Source organism: Hemitrygon akajei, chromosome 3, assembly GCF_048418815.1.
Source record: "Hemitrygon akajei chromosome 3, sHemAka1.3, whole genome shotgun sequence".
Classification (NCBI taxonomy): Eukaryota; Metazoa; Chordata; class Chondrichthyes; order Myliobatiformes; family Dasyatidae; genus Hemitrygon; species Hemitrygon akajei.
In genome coordinates this window covers 31,806,701-31,826,913 of record NC_133126.1, presented here as the reverse complement: position 1 = coordinate 31,826,913, position 20,213 = coordinate 31,806,701, and the positions used below count along the sequence as shown (strand labels likewise).

The following is a 20,213-nucleotide window of genomic DNA, read 5'->3' as shown; positions in this document are numbered from 1 at the left end:
TGTGTCCACGTATCCATGGGGTGTATGTGTATGTGTCCACGCATGCACGGGGTGTATGTGTATGTGTCCAGGTATCCATGGGGTGTATGTGTATGTGTCCAGGTATCCACGGGGTGTATGTGTGTGTGTCCAGGTATCCACGGGGTGTATGTGTATGTGTATGTGTCCAGGTATCCATGGGGTGTATGTGTATGTGTCCACGCATCCATGGGGTGTATGTGTATGTGTATGTGTCCAGGTATCCATGGGGTGTATGTGTATGTGTATGTGTCCACGCATGCACGGGGTGTATGTGTATGTGTCCAGGTATCCATGGGGTGTATGTGTATGTGTCCAGGTATCCACGGGGTGTATGTGTATGTGTCCACGCATGCACGGGGTGTATGTGTATGTGTCCAGGTATCCATGGGGTGTATGTGTATGTGTCCACACATGCACGGGGTGTATGTGTGTGTGTCCAGGTATCCATGGGGTGTATGTGTATGTGTCCACACATGCACGGGGTGTATGTGTGTGTGTCCAGGTATCCACGGGGTGTATGTGTATGTGTCCAGGTATCCACGGGGTGTATGTGTATGTGTCCAGGTATCCATGGGGTGTATGTGTCCACGCATCCACGGGGTGTATGTGTATGTGTCCACGCATCCATGGGGTGTATTACTGTGTGTCCACGTATCCACGGGGTGTATGTGTATGTGTCCAGGTATCCATGGGGTGTATGTGTCCACGCATCCACGGGGTGTATGTGTGTGTGTCCACGTATCCACGGGGTGTATGTGTCTGTGTGTCCACGCATCCACGGGGTGTATGTCTGTGTGTCCAGGTATCCATGGGGTGTATGTGTATGTGTCCAGGTATCCATGGGGTGTATGTGTATGTGTCCACACATGCACGGGGTGTATGTGTATGTGTCCACGTATCCACGGGGTGTATGTCTGTGTGTCCAGGTATCCATGGGGTGTATGTGTATGTGTCCAGGTATCCATGGGGTGTATGTGTATGTGTCCACGTATCCACAGGGTGTATGTGTGTGTGTCCAGGTATCCATGGGGTGTATTAGTGTGTGTCCACGTATCCATGGGGTGTATGTGTATGTGTCCACGCATGCACGGGGTGTATGTGTATGTGTCCAGGTATCCATGGGGTGTATGTGTATGTGTCCAGGTATCCACGGGGTGTATGTGTGTGTGTCCAGGTATCCACGGGGTGTATGTGTATGTGTATGTGTCCAGGTATCCATGGGGTGTATGTGTATGTGTCCACGCATCCATGGGGTGTATGTGTATGTGTATGTGTCCAGGTATCCATGGGGTGTATGTGTATGTGTATGTGTCCACGCATGCACGGGGTGTATGTGTATGTGTCCAGGTATCCATGGGGTGTATGTGTATGTGTCCAGGTATCCACGGGGTGTATGTGTATGTGTCCACGCATGCACGGGGTGTATGTGTATGTGTCCAGGTATCCATGGGGTGTATGTGTATGTGTCCACACATGCACGGGGTGTATGTGTGTGTGTCCAGGTATCCATGGGGTGTATGTGTATGTGTCCACACATGCACGGGGTGTATGTGTGTGTGTCCAGGTATCCACGGGGTGTATGTGTATGTGTCCAGGTATCCACGGGGTGTATTAGTGTGTGTCCACGTATCCACGGGGTGTATGTGTATGTGTCCAGGTATCCACGGGGTGTATTAGTGTGTGTCCACGCATCCACGGGGTATATGTCTGTGTGTCCAGGTATCCATGGGGTGTATGTGTATGTGTCCACATATCCATGGGGTGTATGTGTATGTGTCCATGCATTCACGGGGTGTATGTGTATGTGTATGTGTCCAGGTATCCACGGGGTGTATGTGTATGTGTCCACGCATGCACGGGGTGTATGTGTCTGTGTCCACGCATCCATGGGGTGTATGTGTATGTGTCCACGCATGCACGGGGTGTATGTGTCTGTGTCCACGCATCCATGGGGTGTATGTGTATGTGTCCACCTATCCATGGGGTGTATGTGTATGTGTCCAGGCATCCACGGGGTGTATGTGTGTGTGTCCACGTTTCCACGGGGTGTATGTGTGTGTGTCCACGTTTCCACGGGTTGTATGTGTGTGTGTGTCCACGTTTCCACGGGGTGTTTGCATACACATCTGCCACTAACCCTGCCCAGAGTGCTCCATGTACTTGCCTACCTGCATGTTCATGCTGTGTGTCAGCCTGTGCAAAGCAGTTTCTGCCTGACTGCACACCCTGTGTACACCTCAGTCATAGAATCACAGAGTCATACAGCAAAGAAAAAGGCCCTTCAGCCAACTCATCCAGGCCAATACCCATGTAAGTCAGTTCCATTTGAACCAAATCCCTCCAACCTTTTGTGTCCATGTGCCTTCCAAGCGCTGTAGTTTCACCTCCCTCCATCACCCTCTGTGTGGAAAACTTGGCCCGTAGTTTTCCTTTAACTCTTTCCCCTTTCATTCTAAACCTGTGCTGCTTGTTTTAGAGCAAAAGACACAAGGAACTCAGCAGGTCAGGCAGGATCTGTGGAAAAGGAAAAAATTTCGACATTTTGGGCTGAGACCCTTCTTCGGGACTGGAAAGGAAAAGGGAAGAAGCCAGAGTAAAGGAGGGGGGAGTGGAAGAAGGACAAGCGAGAAGGCGATAGGTGAAGCCAGCTGGGGCGGGGAGGGTGGATGAAGTAAGAAGCTGGGAGGTGATAGGTGGAAAAGGTAAAGAGCTGGAGAAGAAGTTATGTGAGAGGAGAGGAGACTATGGGAGAAAGGGAAGGAAGAGGGACATCACTTTAGATTTGGACTCTCCTTGCCTGACACCTCAGCTTCCTTCACCCCAGGGAAAACATCTCCAGTCTATCCAGGATGCTGCCTGGTTTACAGAGCATGTCTTATGAGGATAGGTTGAGCAACCTGGGTCTTTTCTCTTTGGAGCAAAGGAGGATGAGAGGTGACTTGATAGAGGTGTGTAAGATGCTAAGAGGTATAGATTGAGTGGATAGCCAGAGAATTTTTGCCAGGGAGGAGATGGCTAATAAAAAAGAGCATAATTTTAAGGTGATTGGAGGAAAGTATAGGGGAGATGTCAGAAGTAAGTTATTTACACAAAGCGGTGGATGCATGGAACACACTGCCAGGGTGGTGGTAGTGGCAGATCCATTAGGACATTTAAGAAACTCATAGATAAGCACATGGTTGATAGAAGACTGTAGGGCTATGTGGGAGGGAAGTGTTTAATTGACCTTAGAGTAGGTTAAAGGGGCAGCACAACATTGTGCTGTAATATTCTATGCTGGACTCAGTGCGCTGACTGATTGAGGCAGATGGACCAACACCTCCTTTATCCACCCCCCCTAACTGTCTCCTGTGTCCATGCAGACTGCATATGTAACTGGGTATGTGTGTACATATCACTCTGTGTTTCTGGGGCTCATGGGTTTTGCTGTGTACAGTGTGCGAGTTGAGAAACCAGTTTAACATCTGCACCCTGTTGCTCCGCAGGAACTGGAGAACACAGAGTTCATCGCAGTCCCAGAGAGCCCAGTGGAAGCAGCCAAGCTGTCATCTCGATCGAAAGCGGAAACCCTTCCCTATGGGCAGCCAAGGGCGATGGAGGAGAGGGGTCAGGCGGCGGGCTCGGCTGATGTGCCAGCTGTGGTAAGGAGAGACCTGCTCTGCCTGAGTCCACCAGTAGAAGAGCAAACACGGGTTAGGGCTCAGCACTATGTATGGAGAATGTGGGGGTGGGTTCCTCAGTATGTGGGGCCATGTCACTATGGGTGGGGCAGTTGGGCAGGGCGCTGGGTTAGAGCGGCCGCATTTTGCCGTCTGCACTGAGAGCTGCACAACCACCCTATGTGACAGGTCCAGGTCAGGAGCAGGGAGCACTCACAGCAGCAGGACCATGACAAGCAGGGAGAGCTGGGACCTGGGACCTGCGTCATACATATGGATCAGTTCTGGTACCTGATGAGCCCCTTACCTGAGAAAGGATATGCTGACATTGGAGGGGGTTCACAGGTGACACAGTAGTCATTGGATATGCTGATGATGAGAGACAGGATAGGCCGGGTCTGTTCTCCTGGCACTGAGGGTGGGGGGGGGGGGGGGGGGGTTATTACAAGAGGGTGGATGAGGTGAGTGGTGAGATGTGTTTCTAGGTGGCAGGGATATTTAATATCAGAGGGTCGGACACAGATCTGGTATGAGGGAGGGCTATTATTATGAGGGAGTAGATCAGCTAGATGGTGAGAGAGATTTCTACATGGAGAGTTGTTTGATGTCAGAGAGATGTGGGTCTGATGTGCGAGGGAAGAGCTCGGAGGAGCTCTGGAGGTTTTCAGCCAAAAGGTGGAGGGTGTCTGACTGCGCTCCCCAAGGTGCTGTGGAGGCAGAGACTCCCAACCAGTATAGGGGAAATAACGGGAGCAGATATTTATTGAAATGTCTAGTGGGGCCACACCCCAGAACTGCCCTAAAAGGATGGGGAGGGAGGTAGTGGACACAGTTACTAATGGGGAGTGGAGAGGAGATGGTGGAGGAGTAGGTGGAGGGTGGGGGAGTTTTGAACCATGACCCACTAAGCCCCTCTGGTGGCAGCAATCCCACAGACCACTGAGGGGAAGGGAGGTTGGGTTAACACTGTCACCAATAAGGATAGGCATACATCTGGTTAACGGGGTTACCTGTGTGTAGGGGATCCAGTTATCTGGTTACCTGGTCCCTGGTCACCAGTGATGGGGATGGGGAGAGGAGAGGTGAGGTGACTGCAGCTGGAAGGTATGCCTGGTGCTATTGATTGAACGTGTTCCCCTCGCACCCCTGGTGTCTCCCCCCCCCCCCCCCCCATGCAGGTGAATGGAGCAGACTCAGGGGATGGTTCCACGTTTCCCGGGCAACGGTGTGTGTGCAGTGAAGTACAGGCAGAGCTCGGACAGCTGGAGCAGCGACTGACAGAGTGCGTCAAACGGCAGCAGGCATTGGAGGAGAAGAACCGGAACTCTGGGGCCGAGATCCACCGCCTGAGTGGGGTTCTGGAGTTACTTTCCCAGGTAAGTGTGCGTTCACTGTCACCAACCCCCCTCCCTATACAAACCACCCCACAGCCTCATCCCTAGCACAACAGGACTGAGAGACAGAGATGCAGGGTAACTGGGCTCTCTCCAGCCAGCACCGCTGCCTGCAACCCACGGAACTCCCACCCACTCCCTGCACCCCATTCTGCCTCGCTCCCTACACCACGTCCTGTTCCCTACACCTCAGCTCCCACTGAAACCCTTTGTCTGTTCTGTTGTGACAGATGGAACAGAGGCTGAAGATTAATGAGGAGACAGTGAATCGTTTGGAAAAGCAGGTCAGTGGACACCTCCCCCAACACAAACCCCAGGGTGAGGGACCATGTTCTGCAGGGCTTTTAGTGGAGTCGCTGTCGTGCTTGGGTTGTGTCAGAGTGCTGTGCCAGTGGCATGGGTTTGAGTCCTAGTTTGCATGTACAGTTCTCTATGTTCACTGGTCCGCCTGTACTCTGTTAAGTGATGGTGCTCCCTGTCTGCTGTTCTGTCTGTACTCGCATTGGGTGATGATGCCCTGTCCTCTTGTCCCTCTGTATTCTGCACTGGGTGCCTTTGTCCACTTGTTCATCTGTACTCTGTACTGGGTGACGATGCTCCCTGCCTATTAGTCCACATACTCTTGCACTGGGTGATTGTGTTCACTGTCCACCTGTACTTTGTTCTTGGTGACGATGCCATTTGCCTACTGGTCAGCCTGTACTTAGCACTGGGTGACTAGTTTGCCTGTATTCTGTGCTGGGTGACAATGTCCTTTACCCACTGATCTGCCTGTACTCTGCGCTGTGACGATGCCCTTTGTCTACAGGTGCAGAGTCAGGAGGAGGAGAATCGTCGGCTGTGGGCTGCTGTGCGTGCCCTGGGAGAACAACGAGCGGGGAGCGGTGGGGAGAGGCTGACAGAGGCTGAAGCAGGACCTTCCCAGCCCCCCAGCCCCGCCTCACCCCCAGGCTCCGGCTCCTTCTGTCACATCGAGTAGTGTGGGCTATCTGCCTGCCCTTACTTCCTCTGCCTCCATCCAAGCTGACATAGGACACTTCCCTGAGTGTGTCAGTGTCATGCAGCCTTGTTATGTGGCTCTCTCTCTCTCTCCCTCTCTCTCATTCATACACACTGTCACATGCCCTTTCACTCGCCCTCTCTCTCACATTCTCTCTCTCTCTCTCTCCCTCTCTCTCATTCATACACACTGTCACATGCCCTTTCACTCGCCCTCTCTCTCACATTCTCTCTCTCTCTCTCTCTCTCTCTCACACACACACACACACACACACACACACACACACACACACACACACACACACACACACACACACACACACACACACACACACACACACACACACACACACACACACACACACACACACACACACAAACTTTCTTTCTCTCCTACACACATCCACCCCGCAGGAAGGAGCCCAGGACTGTGAGAAAACCCTTACTACAGCAGGCTGCCACTGGCCGTTGAAGTGTTTTAGCACCCAGGGGTGAGGCAGTGTGATGGTGTGTTATGTGGGTGTCGACGCTGACTGGGAATGGTGTTGGAACGTTTACCTGTTCACTCCTTGCGCTGTACATGGTGAGTTTGCTTCACTGTATATCTTTCCCAGAGGTGATCCAAGCCCACTATTTGTAGATTCCAGCTTGGGTCACTTTTAAGTTCGGTGCCTTAAAGTAGTTCAGATCCACCCCGCACTCAGCTCACTCCTGTGCCTTAGAACCAAACACCCTCAGTGAGTTTACAGTGTTGAGCAGCGCTTTGCACAGATGCCTGGGTTTGGCAGCAGAAGGATTGGGGCTTCTCCCTGCTTCACCCCCACTTCCTCAGCGCTGTGGGAAAAAGCAGCTAGTCGATGGGCTAGACACAGAGTGTTGGGGCAAAGGTGCAAGGAAGCCACAAATCTTCAGGCACCTCACTGGCTCTGTGTGGGATTTCATGAACTTGTGCCATCTCCACTGCCAGTGCCCCTGGTCTGGCTCAGGGCCCCAGGGAGAGTCAGTGTGACCTGGTGTGGGCAGCTCATGGAGTTAGGATACTGTGTGACCAGGAGCAGCTCAGTGATCAGTTTGAGGCATGCTGCTCCCTCCTGTTCCATCAGTCCCTATACTCTTTTTTCCCACTTCACTGTGTGTCCTGGGAATGTTCCTGGCTGCTGACTCAGGGGGGCCAGGAATGCTTGGAGCTGCCTCCCTCCCCTCCGTTCCCGGGCTCACATACACTCCACAGCCCAGTGAGCTGAGACCTCAGACGCTAAAAGTTTGAACACTAAGTTTTTTATGCTCATTGTTACTTTGAAGAAGGGTGTAATCAGAATTAAACTGTTTGAAATCTGCCAAGCTTGTGTGACTCAGTGAATTAAAGGTGTCCTGGGTAGATGAAACTCAGAGAGGGCTGTCCGCAACCATGAAGACGTTCAGCCTATTGGGAACCCCCCCACCATTACATCATAGCTGATTTGTTATCCCTTTTAACCCTATTCTTCTACCTTCTCCCCATAACCTCCGACGCCCTTACTAATCAAGAACCTATGAACCTCCACTTTAAACATACCCAATGACTTGGCCTCCACAGCTGTCCATGGCAATTAATTCCACACACTCTCCACCCTCCAGCTAAAGAAATTCCTCCTCATCTCTGTTGTAAAGGCGTGTCCTTGTATTCTGAGGCTGTCCTCTCTGGTTCTAGACTCTCCCAGCTTTGGAAACATTCTCTCCCCCAGAAGAGGACTCATTCCCTCCTGGGGCAGGTGACGGAGTGTGTGCAGTATTGACAGACGGGGGGAGGGAGAGGGTGGGGAATGGCGGATGAACTCTGCCCTCACTCCTCGGCACTGAATCCAGGGTGGCGGGGTATTCTTACAGAACACTGCCAGGCTCAGCATACACCTAGGGGACAACAGGGCACTGGCATCAAGCAAGTGGGTTGAAGTCAGAGAATAGACAGTGAGGTAGAAGTGTAGAGGTTTCTCTGGAGTGAGGAGGTTCCCTGTGTTCCGAAAGTATGAAGAGTTCATGCAGGTAAGAACAGTTGTTGGCTTCACCGGTACTGGGACAGAGAGAAAACATTGGGGTTTAGTTTGAAAGCAAGTGCGAGGGAGGTGGATAGGACAGAGTGAGTCTGTGATGGGGAAGATGAGGTTGTTCAGATAAGCCCAGGGCTCTGGAGCAAGGTCCATGAGGGGCAGAAGTGTTTCATGGCCACAAGTGGGATAACAGACAACTAGATAGCAAATAAAGGGCAGTTGGGATATGGCAGATAATTCCCATCCTATGAATCCAAACTTAGTGGGAGCAGCTCACTGCGCAATATGATCAGCATATAGATGAGTTGGGCCAAAAGGCTGTTTCCATGCTGTAGGACTCCATGAAAGGATACTCTGAGACAAACTATCTACTGGTAGGGGTTGATTGGGATAGTCAGCCTGGCTCTGCTGGTGCGTGGCTGTGTTAATTTGCTGAGAGATACTAAAGATCCTCGTCTACTGCCCTGCACTCATCAATATACTAAATTCCACACAAAAAAGTAGTCCAATTCATCACACCAGGTTGGCCCTTGACACCATTCTGCTGTCAGTCTCTGATCATTCCCTGTCCAAGCAATATTTAATACTATGCTTCAGAATATATCCCAATAACTTCCCTATTCTGACATTAAGCTCAAAGCCTTGTAATTATCAGGCTCTGTAGTAGTGACAGTACTCTGCTGTACACATAAGAAGTGTTCCTGACTGTGGTGGACCTTTGGAGGACAGACACAGTTGAGACGCTGTTCCTTTATAGCTACTGCCATTTGATAATTATATTTATTTATTTAAATAAATGAAGTGATACAATTTGATTAGTCTCTCCTTTGGCTGGGGCTGGTGTTTTCAGCCCGGGAACAGCTCCCTCCTCCCTGCTCCCTGCTTGGTCCACTGCCCGGGGCTGGGTGAGTGGTTCAGCTACCTCTTGGAAGGGCCAGGCCAGCTGCGCAGACTCATGCACTTGGGGATGTGTCCCTCGGCAACGCTGTGCTCAAAGCGGCGGCTGCAGGAAGGGCACTGTATGAAGTCTGGGCGGTTTGCGCCCGCTGGTGCAGTTTGAGCCGCCTTCCTGCGGCGATACACTTCCAACTCGGCCTGCTGGGCAGCGTGCAGCATCCGGATGAAGGAATCGTGCTTCTTCTTCCAGTTGACTTTCTGTGCCAAGGATGAATGGAAAAAGATCTACGTCAGTACCTTCTACACTGAGCCAAGACCACCCATCCCCACACACACAGGCAGCAACATACAACATCTGTCCCAAGCATGCGTCTATCCTGACAACCAAGACTGTCCTGAAGGACGGGTCTGGACAACACTCCAATACAGAGTGTAGAGAAAACTGGGATCAGTACTGGTGGAGACTTAACACCAGGTTACAGTACCAGTGGGTCATGAACAAAAACATAAATCTGCAGATACTGGTGGAGATCTTGAGCAACACACAAAATGCTGGAGTAATTCAGGTCAGGCAGCAGCTATGGAGAGATATGAACAGTTGACATTTTGGGCCAAGACCCTTCATCAGGATTGGAAAGGAAGGGGGTAGAAGCTAGAATAAGGTGGTGGTGGGAGAGGTAGGTAGATCGGTGGTGGAGGTAGCATGAAGTGAGAAGCTGATATGTGTCAGGTGGAAAGGGTAAAGGGCTGAAGAAGGAGGAATTTGACAGAGAACAGTGGACCATGGGAGAAAGTAGAGAACGGGACACCAGCGGGTGGGGGGGGGGGGGGTGATGGACAGGTAATGAGAAGGGGTGAGAGGGTAATCAGAGTGGAGAATGGGAAAAGAGAGGGGGGTAGAGGAGAGGAAATCGATGTTCGTGCCATCAGGAGGTGTCAGTGTTGCAGCTGAACAAGGGAAACTATGGAGCCATGAGGGAATGCACTGCCTCGGAAGGTAGTGGAGGCCAATTCTCTGGATGCTTTCAAGAAGGAGATAGATAGGTATCTTATGGATAGGGGAATCAAGGGATATGGGGACAAGGCAGGAACCGGGTATTGATAGTAGACAATCAGCCATGATCTCAAAATGGTGGTGCAGGCTCGAAGGGCCGAATGGTCTACTTCTGCACCTATTGTCTATTGTGAGACAGAATATGAGGTGTTGCTCCTGAAACCTGAGAAGGACCTCGTTGTTGCATTAGAAGCCATGGACAGACTTTGTCAGAATGGGAATACGAAGTGGAAATAAAGTGAGTGGCCATTGGAAAATTCTGCCTTGTGCAGCGGAGAGGGTAAAGGTGCTTGACAAAGAGGTGCCAGAAACTACATCAGGTCGTAACGATGTAGAGGAGGCCACACTGGGAACACCAGATACAGTAGATAACCTCAATAAACTCGCAGGTGAAATGTTGCCCTGCATGGTAGGGAAGGAGGAGGTGAATAAAGGGGCATTCTTCTGCTTGGCTGCTGGTGACCAGTGGTGTTCTACAGGGGTCTGTGTTGGGACAGCTTCTTTTCCCATTATAGGTCAGTGGTTTGGAAGATGAAATTGATGACTGTGTGGCCAAGTTTGCAGACAATACAAAGATAAGTAGAGGGGCAAGCAGTCTACAGAAGGACTGATTAGGAGAATGGGCAAAGAAGTGGCTGATGGAATATAGAGTAGGGAAGTGTATGGTCATGCACTTGATAGAAGGAATAGAGGCATAGACTTCTGAACAGGGCAAATTCAGAAATCTTAGCTGCAAAAGGAAGGCAAATGTTGTTAGCATTCATTTCTAGAGGACTACAATATATAAGTGAAATATAATACTGAGACATTATAAGACATTGGTCAGACCACACTTGGAATACTGAGAGCAGCTTTGGGCTCCTTATCTAAGAAACAATGCTGGTATTTGAGAGGATTCAGGGGACGTTCAAGAAAATGATTCCTGGAACTAGGGTAAATGTATGAGGGGCATTTGATAGCTCTGGGCCTCTGCTCGCTGGAGTTTAGAACAATGAGGGAGGATCTCATTGAAACCTATCCAATATTGAAAGGCCTAGATACAGTGGACGTGGAGAGGATGTTTCTTGTAGTAGGGGAGTCTAGAATCAAAGGCCACAGCCACAGAATACAAAGACGCCCCTTCAGAACAGAGATGATGCGAATGAACTGCTCAGCTAGACTGAGGATGGTGAATCCATGGAATTTACTGCACGGGCGGCTGTGCAGGCCAAATCATTGGGTATATTTAAAGTGGAGGTTGAAAGGGATAATAAAGGTATGGCAGGGCCGAGTCGATGGGCCGGATTGCCTAATTCTGCGCCTATGTGTGATGGTGAAGGAGTAGCACTTGTGTCGCCTACAGCGGTAAGTACTTGGAGGGAGATCAGCTGGGAGGGACGAGCGGACAAGGGAGTCAAGGAAAGAGCAATCCCTGCGGAAAGTGAACTGCCTGTGCGGGGGTGGGAGGTTGCTGTGGAAGATGAGCTTACTGGCAGGATGCTGTTGGAGATGGCGGAAGTTAGGGAGAATAGTGTGTTGCTCTCGCTTCTCTTCCTCTCCCCCAGCCCTGATGAAGGGGTTCGGCCCTAAACGTCGACTATTCATTACTCTCTATAGATGCCACCTGACATGCCGAGTTCCTCCAACATTTTGTGTGCGTTCCACGGTATCGGCGGGACCGAGTCTGTCACTATATAGCACCGGGGCACAGTACTGGAGGGGGCGGGTCTGTCACTGTGTAACAGCGGGGTACAGTACTCCGGTGCTTTTTTTTAAACCACGCCTTGGTCCATTGCCTTTGAAACTTGATTCAAGTGCTTGTCAGAGTATTTCTGAGACTCGCTCCCAGCAAACTCCTGTGCCATCCTTTGGGTGGAAACTGGTTAGTCTGACTCATTAAGACAGGTCTTCTTCACCTTTAGAGTACTGTCTGGGGCCCGACCATTCATGATGTGTTGTCCAACACCAACGGGACTTTCCAAAGTGCAAAACCTCCCACAGGTTGAGGCCCTTTCATCCCGTGCTGACTTGTTACCCTACCTAGTCCCATCGATCCGTACTTGGACCATACCCCTCCCATCAAACTTCTCATCAATGTTGAAATCGAACCTGCATCCACCACTTCCGCTGACAGTCGTTTCACACTCTAACCACCTTCAGAGTGAAAATCCCCTTCATCTTCCCTTTAAACATTTCACCTTTCACCGTCAACCCCACTACCTCGAGTTCTCGTCTCACCCAACCTCAGTGGAAAAAGCCTGCTTGCGTTTAACCTATCTATACCTCACCTAATTTTATATACCTCTACCAAATATCCCCTCATTCTCCAACCCTCCAGATAGCAAAATCCTAACCTATTCAACCTTTCCCCGTAACTCGGGTCCTCAAGTCCCGGCAAAATCCTTGTAATTTTCAATCTTATTAACATCTTTCCTGTAATTACCTGACCAGAACTGCACATAATGTTTACTTTCGCCAAATTTGGAGTATTGTGTGCAATAATATTTCACGCTGTGTTCACGCCAAGTCGCTAATATGAATCACAAACCACAAGGGTCCCAGCCCCGATCCGTGCGGTGCACACTGATCACAGACTTCCGGTCAGCGAGAGGTCCATCCACCCCGCCTCCGGTCACCGAGGCCGAGTTGTGTCCATTTAACCAGCATGCCCACCCCGGTAAACGGCTTCAACAGGTGGCGTAAACCAGGTGAGGGTGTCCGGCGGACCCCACATCCTGGTGAAGTAGTTTTTGCCCTAGCATGTGATGTCAGCTCCGGCGGCCAGGAAAGCGGTTCTGCAACGCTTCGTTGAAAACGAAGGGCATGACAAGGCACAAAAGTCATGATCTTGCACTGCAACCAATGAAAATCCCCAGTTTGTGATTCAAACTGTCTCGTGCCACTGGACCCAGACCTCTGAGGTCGAGAGAGTGGAACTGCCCCAATGCAATGGCTTTTCCATTTTTAAAGGACTCTCCCGCGCAGATTTCAAAAACTGTCAATCACTCTTAGGCAGTGGACTCCTGGACAGATTTGTTGTATCACATCCTCCCGTTCCCATGTAACCCTTCTGGAGAAGCCCCTTTCCTCACCGGTATCGGAACAATCTTGTGGCTGCATTGATAGTTCTCCAGGTCCGTCCCCTTGGCCCTCTTTTGCGCAGAGTCATATATTTTCCGTTTTCGCATGTACACCTTCTTGCAGATGTCCGTGTGAGTGTCGAGTCGGTCCAGAACGAATCGGCGGCCGCAGTAAGAGCAGTGAGCCTTCTCTTCGGGGGAGTAGTGTCCGTCCCAGCCCACATCCCCACTCTGCTCGCCGTCCCCGCGCTCCGTCTCCGTGTTCCGTGAGTTCTGCTTCACTTCGGCTGGGCTCTCGGCGTAACCTGCAAACGGGTTTGAGTGGTCGCAGTCTTCTTCTGCGACCTGCGGGCTCTCGTTTCCCACTGCTGCCCCCCTGTCGCTCCCTCCTTCCCTCCCGTCACTCTGTCTTCCCGCCCTGTGGCCATGTGCACTCTCCCAGTTTCCGCCACCCACTCGACTCTCTCCCCTCACCCTCACTCTATCCCTCAGCTTCACCTCTCTTTCTATTTCCCCCAGCCTTTCTTTCTCCGATCTCTCCCACTTTTCCCTTTTGTTCCTCTCCCTCGCCCTTCCTCTCTCTTCCCTCTCACTCCCTATTTCTTTTTTCCCTCGCTCGCTCTCCGACCAATGCCTCCCTGGCCTCACGCCCTCTGACCTCCCTGGCCTCACGCCCTCTGACCTCCCTGGCCTTTCCCCTTCTGATCTTCTTGACCTCTCCCCTGTTCTTCTTGACCTTTGCCTCTCTGATCTCTTTCTCTCTGACCTCTCCCTATCCGCTTCTGACCCCTCTCTCTCTGACCTCCCCCACCTCTCCCCCTCTGAACTTTCCCCCTCTGACCTCTCCTCCTCTGACCTGTGCCTCCCCAAACTGTCACTCCTCTCCCTCTGCCACCCCCTCTCCCTCTCCACCCTCATTATCTCGACGCATTCTGCCCCCTCTTCGTCCTCCTTCTCTTCCTCCTCCTCAGCCTCCCGCTGCCTCTGGATGTCCCTCAGCTCTGCCTCGATCCTCCTCAGCTGCTGCTCGATGAGGTTCTCCCTGCTGCGGGCGTGCGTCAGGCTGCGTCCCTGGTCTGCCAGTGAGCAGGGCTGGGGCCGCTGCCCTGCCCGACCTCGGTGGAGAGGTCGCGGCGGCTCGAGCTCCGTCTCCCTGTCCCTGTCGCTGGGGGCTTTGGGCGGGGAGGGACGGTAGCTAACGCCAGGCCATTGCGGGGCTTCCTGTCGCGGGAGCCTCTGCCAGTCCGATTCAGGGTCCCCTGGGCTGACGTCGCTGCAGGGTCCGGCTGCTCTGTCGATGGGCTTCAGGGGCTGGGACCTGTCGATACCCGGGCACCGCTTGGCCCCTGGTGACCAGCTGGGCTGTTGCTCTTCGGCGCGGTAAGGCTGTGGTGGGCGGGGAGCCTGGGGGAGGCAGGTGGCCCGTAGTCGGAGCAGAGCCTGGTGGTACTGTTGTCGGTACATGGCTGTCAGTTTAGCCTGTCTCTCCCTCTCCAGCCTCTGCTGCAGCCGGTCTCTCAGCACATCCAGCTTGGAAAAGCCGGGGGTTTCGGAGCTGATGGGGGGCAGCTTGCTGGAGCCCCTCCCCCTGCCGAGTGGGTCGATCTGTAGATAGGGGCCCATTGGCCAAACGGCCATTAACTGGCCCAGTGATCTGTGAGGGTAAGGAGAGCGAGATTATTGTTGGGGGAAGCGGGTGGAGAGGGGATGGGAGGTAGAGGAAGTGGGAGAACGGGGAGACCTCCTGACGGAAGAACCTTCATTCACAACTCCCTGCCCAACTAGGTCACCCATAGTGTCGGGTGTAAACAGAACCCCCCCCCCCCCCCTCCAAGACCTCCAGAAACCCGTGGGATCCATGGCAGATCGGTATCACGCTATGGGAGAAGCAGCAGCGCGGCTTACACTGAGGAAGGGGCGGTAATGAGGGAGTTTACCTGAACACACGGGGAAAGTTAAGATCCTCAGGTAACCCACTACCCTTCTAACTTGCTGCCGTTGGCGACATCTGTCCCTCCAATTCACTTTGGCCATTGACTGTATACCCCGGTGCAGAGATCCGTTTTGCCTCCGTAGCCTCATTGGAAGATCCCTGCAGAACCCAAGGTCAATCTCTATATTCAGAGGTATGACTCCCGCTCCTGACTTAAATCCTCTACGTCACACCTGAAACTTGTACAGCTCGGAACTTTAAGGTGCCAGTCCTGCCCCTCCCAACCCTCTGAATCACCATAGCCATCGTAAGGATCAGCTGACCTCCCCGGCAGCCCCCTTCGTCACGTGGTCCCGAACCGAACTCTTTCTGCCCTGCCCATTGGACCATTTGTCCTTTAGATCAGTCTGCCCTCTGCTCCAGTCGCCATTGACTCCTGCAAATATCCAGTCCCCGAGCTCCAACTGATACGCGGAGAAATCTCGTTAGCCAGAGGGTGGTGAATCTGTTACCACAGGCAGCTGTGGAGGCCAGGTCGTTGGGTGTATTTATGGCAGAGTTTGATAGATTTTGGATTGGACACGGCATCAAAGGTTACGGGGAGTGGGGCTGAGGAGAGGGGAGAAAGGAAACAGCCATAATTGAATGTGGAAGCAGAATCGATGGGCCAAACGGCCTATTTCTGCTCCTATGTCTTATGATATAACTGCTCACCAGTTCCTTGGTGGGTGCCGTCCTCTCTTTGAAACCCCGGGCAAAATCAGTCCTTTCTTGGGAGGGGGTGAGTTGGAGTGAATGGAGATCAACTGTTGTTAATGCCCTGGGGGCATCTGGGCTTAGCGCGTTATCCATTTTCTCAAGTGCTGAACTTCCACATCTCCAGGCCTCCTCCCAAAATAGACAGCCCCTCTTTAATATCCCCACTTCACTAATTTCATTTCCCTCACTTCCACCCCTTCTCCCCCCCATCCCACCCCTTTCCTCTCTCCAACGCTCACACCGGCAAGGAATTTTTTCTCGGAAAGTATTGAGTTTTACGGACCTGGGATCTATTCCTTCTGCAGCTACATCGGGTCTGGATACCGATCCGATTTCTCTCAGATTCCCCGTGTTTCTGATCGGGTTACACCCATATACTGATTCCCTGACCTTGTTTCTCTCTCCGATCCGGTTTATGTGCTGCTGTTTCTCTGATCCGGTTACAGTCCGATACTGTTTCCTTGATCCGGTTTCTCTTTCCGATCCGATTACACTCTGAATCGGTTACACTCCGATCCGGTAACACGCAGATACTCTTTCCCTGACTCCCCGATCGGGTTACTCGGGTCTCTGTCAACAGTTTCCTGTTGTTTACTTCGGTTGCCGGGATACCGCATTATGTCACCTGACCTGTTGCTGCTTTCAGAAGCAACAGAAAGAAGCGGCAAAGATCCGTACCGAACGATACATCCCATAATGATTTTCAGAGGCTGTTGAGAAGATGCAGCACATGAGGTTGCTAGATTAGACATTACATGGTAATACAAGAAAGATACTATTCATTAATGGAAGGTTGGGAGAGTGGGGAAAATGGGGCCTTTTCTAATTGGCTGCCGGTGACTAGTGGTGTTCCGCAGGGGAATCTGAGTTGGGACCTTTTCACATTAAATGTCAATGATTTGGATGACGGACCTGATGCCTATGCGGACGGTGCGTAGATAGGTGAAGGGGCAGGTAGGGTTGAGGAGGTAGGGTACCTGCGGAAGGACTTGGACAGGTTAGGAGAATGGGCCAAGAAGTGGCAGGCGGAATAGAGTGTAGGTGATGCACTTTGGTAGACGGAAGACTTTTGACGGTAGAATTATGGTGGACTATTTTCTAAACGGGGAGAAAATTCAGACATCAGAGGTGCAGTATTCCCTAAGGGTTAACTTGCAGGTGGAGTCGGTGAGAAGGAAGGCAAATGCAATTCATTTCGAGAAGACTAAAATATGAACGCAAGGATGTAATGCTGAAGGATTGGTCACACCGCACGGAGTATTGTGAGCAGTTCTGGGCCCCTCATTTAAGAAAAGATTATCTTCATTGGTCCAGAGGAGGTTCACAAGAATGATCCCAGAAATGAAAATGTTAACGTACGAGGAGCGATTGAAACTTGAACTGAGTGCAGGTGTGTTGCATTGGTGCTTAGCGGCCAGTAATATTGTGGATGAGCGGTGTGGTGGGCAGTACAGACGGCTGTCTGAGGTCAGCCAGAGTGAAGTGGGGAGCCGGAAGAGGAATGGCTGGTGGTGTGTGAGAGGCTGAGGGGCGACTGCACCGTCTATTTTGATACTGATGCAGACCCCGTTCCTCAACCTGGAGCTGCAACTTTCTTCGGTCTCGAATACCTTTCAACCATTGTCCACTAGTTTGTGGGCTTTTTTTTGTTTTTTTAAATAAGTTTTGATCATAAAGTAACACAACGTGGAAACAGGCCCTTTGGCCCAACCCATCCATGCTAACCAAAACGTCTATCTGAGTTAGTATTATTTGCCCATTTTGCTGCACACTGATAACAAACCTGCCATTAGCCCAGTATGCTGCCTTCGGATTCCACCTTCCAACGTGAATCACTTCACACTTCTCCAGGTTGAACTCCATCTGCCAGTTCTATGCCCAGCTCTGCATCCTGTCAATGTCCCGCTGTTCCCTACAACTTGAGGAACTAAGTTATAGAGAAAGGTTGAATAGGTTAGGACTTCATTCAATGAAGCGCAGGAGAAGGAGAGGAGATTTGATAGGGGTATACAAAATTATGATGAAGAGTGTGGATAAAGTAAATGTAAGCAGTCTTTTTCCAGTGAGGTCGGGTAAGACTCGAACTAGAGATCATGGGTTAAGGATGAAAGGTTAAACGTTTAGGAGGGATTTCTTCACTCAGGGTGTGGAACTGCCACCGGAAGTGGTGGATGCAGGTTCGATTTCAACATTGAAGAGAAATATGAACACTGTAAATACATAGGTAGAAGGGGTATGGAGGGGACTATGGTCTATAGGATTAGACTAAACAATTGCTCTGCGCGGACTAGATAGGCGGTATGTCCTACTTCTGCGCTGTACTTCTCTATGACTCTGACAATCCTCTGCACAACTCCACCAACCTTCGTGTGCCATGTTGATTCCCAAGAGGACCTACTCTTTCCCTAGTTATTCTTTTGCTCTCAATATACCTGTGGAATCTCTTGGGGATTCTCTTCTTCTTTTTGCCTTCTTGATATTCCCCGTCGGTACCATTGCCTTAATTATAATTCTGCAGAGATCCACTTAATCCCAGCTGCCTGTGGGGTCAGCGAGCACTACTGATCTAGTTTGGGCCGAACTGGTATTTTGCCTGGTGCCAACTCCTGGATTCGGTTCCCGTCAGGTGAAGGTTTGTCGAGATCAGAACCGCTTACCACCGTTTCTCCGAACACTCCATGGATCTTTAACCTACCTACCTCCTGGGTCGGCTGCAGAGCCGATTATCGCACCTGCCCACATTCCCAACCTCATTCCCAACCTCATTCCCGACTCCGGAGTTGTTAGGACTCACGTTGTCGCTGCACAAGAGGTGGGTGACACGGACTTGGGTGTATTGTGCGTGGTTCTGGTCACAAAGGTGTTAGCCGGACTGCAGGGCTTGAGCTTCAAGCGGAGACTGGACAGACAAGCCGCGACTATTTTCCACCGAGAGAAGGAGGCTGAGAGGTGACCTTATAGAAGTTTTAAAAATCATGAGGTGCGGAGGAAAGGACGGCCATTGTTTTCTGCGGGAGCGGGAATTTAAAACTAGAAGGCGCAGAATTAAGATGAGAGGGGAAAGATTAAAGCAGAGATTAAATAAGGATTCAAAGGTGGCAGGGAGAATGGGGCTGAGAGGGATAATAAATCAGCCATGGTGGAATGACGGAGCAGACTTGATGGGGCGAATAGCCTAATTCTACTCCTGTGTCTTATGGTCTTATTCAAAGGGGAACAGAAGAGCAGGGGGGGTTTTTTGACGCAGAACGCGGCGGGCGTGTGGAACGAATTGCCGGTGAAGATGGTTCAGGAGGGTACAATTACAACGATTAAAATACACTTGGACAGGTACATGAATTGGCAAGGGTTGGAGTGGATTTGGGCAAATGTGGGAAATGGGACAAAGAAAGAAAGAAATATGAGCTTTATTTGTCACATTCTTCGAAACATCAAAACACACAGTGAGGTGCGTGGTTTGCGTCAATAACCAACACAGTCCGAGGATGTTCCGGGGGTAGCCCACAAGTGTCACCATGCTCCTGGCGCCAACATAGCACGCCCAGAACCTGACCTGTAGGTCTTTGAAATGTGGGAGGAAACCCACTCGGCCACGAACTCCTTACAGACAGCAGCAGGGATTGAACCCAAATCTGTAATCCGTGGTGCTGTCAAGCGATGACGCAACCAGGCGCTATCACGCCTTCCCCGGCAGTAAGGTGTCAATGTGGGCATCATTTCTGTGCTATCTGTTACTGTGACGTTATGTCAAGGAAAACGGGCAAAGGCAAATCAGCTTGTGGAAGAAGATGGTTTGTTCAACTCATGTGGGGCGAGGGGAGAGGGTCTCTGCTATGCTCCAGATAAGGGGACAGTGTTCTATACCGGAAGGCATATGATAAGGTATCACACCAAAGGCGATTGTGGAAAACGTGCTCGTGGTGTAGGAGGTAACAGGTAACACTACCTGAGTAACATAGTAACACAGATACATATAATTCTGGAGGAATTTAGCAGGGGAGGGCTAACGGGAAACAGAGGGCGGCGATAAGCAGGTTTGGAATACTGTACCTAGAACATAAGGAGGGAAATGTGAAATTGTCAGTTTAGGAAGGAGAATTCGGGCTGGTGAAAGATGGTCAGACAGAGATGGGTATCCTTGTGCGTGACCTACTGTACAGAGGGGAGTGTGCAAAGCAACTCACCGATTTGAATTCGATTCCGACCGAAGTCTGCAAGGAGTTTGTGCATTCTCCCCGTGACCGGGTGCGTTTCCTCCAGGTGCTCCAGTTTCCTCCCACATTCCACAGATATACGGGTCAGGTCAGGATTAGTAAATTCTGGGCATGCTATGTTCGCGCCGGAAGTATGGCGACTCTTTCGGACCGCCCCCAGCGTATCCACGGACTGTGTTGGCTGTTCACAGAAACGT

General features: G+C 51.2%; 2 protein-coding genes across 2 annotated transcripts in view; one reads left to right on the top strand and one right to left on the bottom strand.

Moving 5' to 3' along the window:
- Positions 1–7,410, top strand: part of nek9 (NIMA related kinase 9) — a 33,624-nt gene extending 26,214 nt beyond the window's left edge. Inside the window, exons 21-24 of the mRNA XM_073039490.1 lie at positions 3,507–3,662; positions 4,859–5,056; positions 5,305–5,358; positions 5,883–7,410. Of these exons, the coding sequence (XP_072895591.1) occupies positions 3,507–3,662; positions 4,859–5,056; positions 5,305–5,358; positions 5,883–6,053 (579 nt within the window). The 3' untranslated portion in view covers positions 6,054–7,410. The remainder of the gene's footprint in view (positions 1–3,506; positions 3,663–4,858; positions 5,057–5,304; positions 5,359–5,882) is intronic.
- Positions 7,411–8,910: 1,500 nt separating this feature from the next.
- Positions 8,911–16,371, bottom strand: LOC140723030 (uncharacterized). Its single transcript, XM_073037656.1, has 3 exons — positions 16,086–16,371; positions 13,123–14,764; positions 8,911–9,255 (listed from the first exon to the last, which is right to left on the bottom strand). The coding sequence occupies exons 2-3, from the start codon at positions 14,746–14,748 to the stop codon at positions 9,019–9,021; spliced, it is 1,863 nt and encodes a 620-aa protein (XP_072893757.1). The 5' UTR covers positions 14,749–14,764; positions 16,086–16,371; the 3' UTR covers positions 8,911–9,018.
- Positions 16,372–20,213: the final 3,842 nt, after the last annotated feature.

Bases quoted from the DNA above. Each gene is read 5' to 3' on its own strand.
- LOC140723030 (XM_073037656.1), bottom strand. From the start codon at position 14,748: ATGGCCGTTTGGCCAATGGGCCCCTATCTACAGATCGACCCACTCGGC. The intron at 9,256-13,122 runs GTGAGGAAAGGG...TCCTTGGCACAG, and splicing joins ACAAGATTGTTCCGATACCG to AAAGTCAACTGGAAGAAGAA.